The sequence below is a fragment of the Sparus aurata genome, chromosome 12 (assembly GCF_900880675.1).
Source record: "Sparus aurata chromosome 12, fSpaAur1.1, whole genome shotgun sequence".
NCBI lineage: Eukaryota > Metazoa > Chordata > Actinopteri > Spariformes > Sparidae > Sparus > Sparus aurata.
The window spans coordinates 7,338,189-7,344,578 of record NC_044198.1 but is presented as its reverse complement, the minus strand read 5'-3'; the positions used below and the strand labels follow the sequence as shown (position 1 = coordinate 7,344,578).

Genomic DNA, 6,390 nt, shown 5'->3' with positions numbered 1-6,390 from the left:
CGCACGAACACGCGTGATTGCAGGCGTGTCGAAGTGTGACGCGGTTGCTGCTTGATTAACGAGCTGTCCGAGGACGGTCGGCCCCAAGTCCCCGCACAGATCTTCACGACGAATCAGATTCTCCCTCCAGTTTGTTGGGGACATAACTCACACCAGAGCCCCGTGTCAGTGCCTCCACCCCTCCACCCAGGCTAATATTAGAGAGGGGGGGGGGGGGGGGGGGGGGGGTCTCATAGCCTTCTTCTTATTAACACGGCGTATATTCATCTGTATAACATCTGCACACCGTGGCCTACAGATACCTACATGTGCGCCCCCTCCGCCCGTCTCCCCGTTCACGTCCTGTTATGACTAACACGGGGATCGAATGTGTTTTGAGCGAGTAAGCACCTTTATTTTTCCTGTCAGCTTTTACTCCAGCATCACCAGCAGCATCATCACCAGCAGCAACATCATCATCATCATCAGCGGCAGCAGCAGCAGCAGCAGCAGCACGCCAACGCGCAAAGCCCAGAGTGAGGAGCCGATACGACGGGAGCGCGCAGTACACCGCCGCGGCGCGCATGCACAGCTGTCAGCACCAAGGACAGCAGCCGCGCAGCCCGGAGTGACCAGCAGTGAGAGAGAGCGACGCATCGGTGCGATAGCAGTCCGCACAGAGCGCACGGAGCAGCGGCTGCGGGGAGCGATACTCACCCCGAGGAGTATGGTTTGAGTTTTTTTTTTTTTCTTCAGCAGAGAGAGAGAGAGAGAGAGAAGGAGAGAGGTTGGAGAGATTCCGCAGCGGAGGGCAAAAATGCGGTTTGGACGTCTCTGGTTAACAGCCTGCCCCTCGTAACGATCATGCACATTCCTCCGCATTGCACATAAATCCACCTATTTTTTTTTTTCCCAGCCTTCTTCTTCCTTTTTTGGCCTCCCCCCCCCCCCCCACCCACCCCACACCCTCCCTCCCCCCCTCCTCTCTCTCGCCGCCCACCTGGATCGCGTCTGCAGTCGAGCTCTCCACTGGCTTGAGCCGTGCCGCCTTCCAGAAGCTGGTCCAGCCGACCCGCCTCCGGGGAGAAAAGCGACCGGGCTGCGCTGTGCTGTTTGGTGGTCCACACGATGCGTCTGTTCCTGCTGGCGGTGCTCTTCTCGTGCTCCTGCGCGCGGGCCGGCTGCGAGCCGAAGATCGTGAACATCGGGGCGGTCCTCAGCCAGAAGAGGTACGAGCAGGTCTTCAAAGATGCGGTGACCCAGGCCAACCAGGTGTACGGCCGGGACAAATTCAAGCTGACCGCCATCTCCGTAACGCACAAGCCCAACGCCATCCAGATGGCTCTGTCGGTGTGCGAGGACCTCATCTCCAGTCAGGTAGTCCACCGCGCTGAATCCAGCGGTCACAGCCCCCATAACTCACGCTTACACGCCACCATTGTACTGTGCAGATTCTGTTAGATGCATCAGTGTGTTCTGCAGGAACTTGCGTTAGGAAGTTGCTGCTTTCAGGGGACGTTTTAACGCACCAGCCGAGGAGAGAGGGGGGGGGGGACATTGGAGCGGGTAGGCGACCAGAACAGTGTCTCCTGTTTTCCAACAAACCCCGCTGCAGGAACACATCACCACATGTAAAGAAACACCGCTCATGTGCCGGGACAGGCCGGCTGTTTGTCCGATTTGGCAGCCGCCCTGCACTTGAACCCTGGGCAAGTTATTCGCCTTGGGTTCAAGTGTAATCTAGTCCACTTTGCGTGATGCAAACACAATGAACTCCCCGCAGACCCATCTGGTTCCTCAGACATCCAAAAATAGTGCGTTTGGTTCGGGGCACATCTCGGATGAAAGGGCAACTTGTGTACGTTTCCAGGACACACAGCTGCAGATCTGCTGAACTGCAAAGGAAGCAGCGATGGGTGAAAATGCGCGACATGTCATTCACAATCAACAACTCGGCTTTGAGTGTGTGTGTGTGTGTGTGTGTGTGTGTGTGCGTGTGTGTGTGTGTGTGTGTGTGTGTGTGTGTGTGTGTGTGTGTGTGTGTGTGTGTGCGTGGCGAGAGGAGGAGGTCATCATGTCTGCGGACAGTTGGACTTCCTGTGTGATGTCCTCCGGGGGGAGGATCACTCACCCAGCTGCAAGCTGTGTGATATGATGCAGGGTTAACATGAGCCAGTGTAACAGTGCTGTTTCTGCTAAAGAGGAATGATATAGACTGTATCCAGCCGATACAGATAAACGGTTATTACCTGCTTCTGTTGGCCGATACCGATAAGATAAGCGATGCAAAATAAAGTTCCTAATCTGCAGTTCATGTAGAGAGCTTAAGAGAGGATAATAAGTAGTAAGCAAAGATGGCTGATTTCATATTCCGCAGCTCTAGTAAGATGTGTTGTGTTAATACTGGTAGACTGCTAACTTTGTTGGGGCCCTATGTAAGAGTGTGTAGTAATTTACAGCCTATTCGCTTTGTGTTTGGCCATACGTGAGCGACTGTGGATTTCTTCAGTCCGAAGGATGTGACTCGTCTCAGTGCCTCTCTTCGCTCCGCTAGCGGGCAGCAACTGTAGCTAACGTTAGCTTCTAGAAATGGCGTCCGCTAACGTAAACTCATGAAGTTCCACAGAGCCCCTTTAAATATCAATAATATGAACTGTGGCTTCATACTATAGGCTCTATTTTTGGCGGATAGCTGATAGTGTACATTTCTCATTACTGACTGATATCGTGCATCCCTAGTTTAAACTGTACTTAAAGGGTAACTCCGCCAATTTTACACACTAAAGGGTGTTCACAGATCTTGCATATATGACTGCATATGTGAGTAGAAATGTAGAATAGGGCCAGCTTCTTCCGGTGGTTCCGGAAGAAGCTGCATGTAAAAAAAAAACCTCAAGTGATGTCACTCTGTTGCACCATGGGTACTGTAGGCGCCAGGTTTTAAAAAAGGAAGAAGGATGCAAACACAGACACTATCTCTGGTTTTAGTGTATCAATTTTGGTCATTTGTTTTGAAATTGCGCATATTGAGTCAAACAGTGTTTTCCGCTGTAGAGCTCCCCAAGATCTTTAAACACACTTTAATGTGTAAAATTGCAGATTTATCCTTTAAACGCAGGTTTCCCAGGGAGGAATTATTCATCAGCTTTACAACAGGCTTAAAACCTCTAACATATGTGCAAACAAACAAAACATATCTCATCAGTTATGTACGATGGGTGTGCGTGAGAGCCGTTGAAACACTCAAGCCGTCCTCTCATGTGATGCTCGTCATGTCTTTTAAAAAGCGCCAATGTTATGTCACAGCATGCTGAGGCGTCAAGTTCCCTTCGCGCTCGCTCCTGTTTTCTCCCACACACGTAATTAGGCTTCAAGAGAACAACCCACACCCACAGCTTTAATGCTGCTTTCATGTCCTCTGCTTAGTGTAATGGCTCTAATTGATACAGGCCCGCAGAATAATACTGTCGCATCCAGTCGCCAGTCACATGTTCACCCGAAGCACGAGCGTGCAATCCACCCAATCGGGCTGTGCAGATTACACCAACAATCCCACAACAATTACACAGACACAGACACAGACACACAGACACAGACACACACACACACACACAGAGACACACACACGCACACACACTCCTCTTGTAAATTAGACAGAATCCCACCTAATTTAGACAGTTAGACAGAAAGTCTATGGCGGGTGTAATCAGATGAGATTGGCTTGAATGTGATAGCGGTTACTGAGAAGGGGAGTGTGTGGCAGATGGAGGAGTAGATGCCTGGGAGCAGTCCTTGGAAGATAGACCTAATTTTTTGACCCAGCCATACGGACTGCTCACATCCAATAATCCATGACTGCGCAGCCATGCCAACTTCATCCCTCTTCCTCCACATCGCTGAGGCATTTCCCAAAGCTGAGCTCACACAAATTCTCTTTTTCACTGGGGTAGCTGGACAGCTTTGGGTTGCTCAGTGCAGGGATAAAACTCAAACCGAGCAGCCGTAAATTAATATTAGTCCGCCAGCCCACATAGCGAAGAGATTGTGAACAAAGGGAGAGATTTCTTTGTCATAGAGGATTTACAATTTATGTAGACATTCACGGCTCAAAAATGTTATTTTTAACCTGTTATACAACGTTTTGGAGCAGCAGTTGCTCCCCCTCAAAGATGACTATATCGTATCAAAAGTGAACAAACTGAATTCATCTTTAATTAGAAAAACAGATGTTTCCACCCAGGCTGGATTATAGAGCAGGCAAAGCCCTAGATTCACTGTGGCAATCAGTTTGTAATCACTTGATTAATTTCTTATGATAATCTCGAGGCTTTATCTTAAAAAAGATTTACACTAAATTACAAAAAAGGAAGAAATTTGGGGGAATAAGGGGGCTCAAAAGGGGCCCACACCTCACTTTTTGCCCCTGGGCCCAGTAGCAGGTTGATCCAGCCCTGGTTTCAGCGTTAACTGTTGAAATTTTGATTCTCAAAAATGTCTGTCTTTGTGATGACGAGGTAAAGTACTTACAGAGCAATTACCACGAATATAAAATATCATAGCTGATGTTGTTTGATGTTAGAAGATATAATCAAATGCTGCGTGCTTTGTTTCCTGTCCAATATACAGACAGGACTGTTGCTTGACAAATAATTGCCAACCCTCCCCATTTTACATAGAAGACTCCTCTGCCTTATTGCCTTTCGCGGTTTCCTCCCGGGGTCATAATTCTCGTCTATTTCTCCCTATATGTGCCAATTTTTCACACTTTATCCCCTCTTGGTTATCACAACCAGTTTCTGGCACTGTGCAGCGTGCTGGCAGCTGTACTGTTGCGTCCTCCTCAGCGAGTGAGAGACGGGCAGAGAAACGGAGAGGAGAGAGAATATTCAAGCACATTTCGGACTACCTGGAAAATAAATGTGCCTTTGTGCCACAGACTGCCACATTATTTCCTCCATTTGCCCATGATAAGAAAGTAAGATTTGCTTTGTTATCTCAAGTTACTTATTTCATCGTGTTTTCCTGAGCTAACGAGATCATTTATAATGAGAAAACAACTTCATGAGAGCAGACCGTTACATAAGCGCTCCTCTGTGGGCTGGGTTTTCAGGAGTTTCAAAGCAAACCACAACTTTTTATGAATTTTTGCCATGAATAATGGGTTCTCCCTAATCTGACATTTTCATCTTAAATCAGATGCTACACTTGTCAAGATCACCATCTAAGCATGCGGGCATAGCACTGCTGATCTAATAAGCGTTAAGCTATAAGGAATAAGAGGGAGAAATATTTAGTTTTCTTGTGATAACGGATTAATTTAACTCATTTTCTCAGGGTAACAGAGCTCAGTTTCTCGAGATCATAACATTTGACTCATCACGGGAAAACAGAAGGAACAATTTGTTCAACCGATGCCTGTTAAGTTTTCACCAAGTGATCAATTTACGGTCAGTGTAACGGAGGAGAGGTGACTGGTTCAAGCTCTTCAGGTGGTGTTGTTGTGTTATACATTTACACATGGGGCAAACATGCAGACAGACTGTATTTATTCCAAACAGTGAGTTATAAGATTCGGCAGATTACCCTGGTCGAATTTGCATAAAAGTTGTTCTGATTAAATAAAAGATTTACACCTAATTTACAGGGATCGGTGACTGCGACACGGCAGCTTTCTGGTGGGACTGACCATTCAATAAGTGTGTTTATGTTGGTTTAATTATGATTATATGTTTGTGTTATATTGTCTGCAAAAATGAGATAAATGGGAGAAAGAAAGAAAGAAAGAAAGAAAGAAAGAAAGATGTCTCACACGGGCAAATTGGATAGAGAGAGAATGACTGGTGTATCCATTTTGTCCTGACGCCAGTGTCAGAATGACAGAGTGTTCTTCTTCTGCGTCTCTGCAGGTCTATGCCATCCTGGTGAGTCACCCTCCACAGTCCAATGACCATCTCACTCCAACGCCCGTCTCCTACACGGCAGGCTTCTACCGCATCCCCGTGGTGGGGCTCACCACCCGCATGTCCATCTACTCCGACAAGGTGAGTGATGGATGAGGGAGACGTAAAGACAGATCGAGCGGGAGGAAAACAGGAAGAGAGGGAAGAGAAAGAGCGAGGGAGGAAGGCGCTCCCCTGGGGCGGCTTCAAAAGCTTCTTAGATTAAACGTCCCATCACTGTCCATTAGGGGAGCGGTGATTAAATGGGCTCCCAGCTGCAAACTGAAAGGACATCATTAATAATGCGTCTGACCTGAGTAATGTTTTATAAGAAGCACAGGCCACTGAAATGAAACTTTAAAGCAATCACATAAATAAAGTGCCACGGACTTTAATAACTCAATTTAAAGCCTGCTCAAGTGACAACTCACCTAATCTGGCGAGTTATTAACGAAAATCAGAGGCATTAAAT

At 47.5% G+C, this 6,390-nt stretch overlaps 1 protein-coding gene across 12 annotated transcripts in view; it reads left to right on the top strand.

The window, feature by feature from the left end:
- The first annotated feature begins 304 nt into the window (after positions 1-304).
- Positions 305-6,390, top strand: part of grin1a (glutamate receptor, ionotropic, N-methyl D-aspartate 1a) — a 43,107-nt gene continuing 37,021 nt past the window's right edge. For 4 of the 12 annotated variants that reach the window (XM_030436523.1, XM_030436525.1, XM_030436524.1 and 1 more), the window contains exons 1-2: positions 1,018-1,356; positions 5,886-6,020. In XM_030436523.1, the coding sequence (XP_030292383.1) occupies positions 1,108-1,356; positions 5,886-6,020 (384 nt within the window). In that variant the 5' untranslated portion in view covers positions 1,018-1,107. Of the gene's footprint in view, positions 1,357-5,885; positions 6,021-6,390 lie in introns of all 12 variants that reach the window. The other 8 variants (XM_030436516.1, XM_030436518.1, XM_030436520.1 and 5 more) reach the window with 5 other exon arrangements.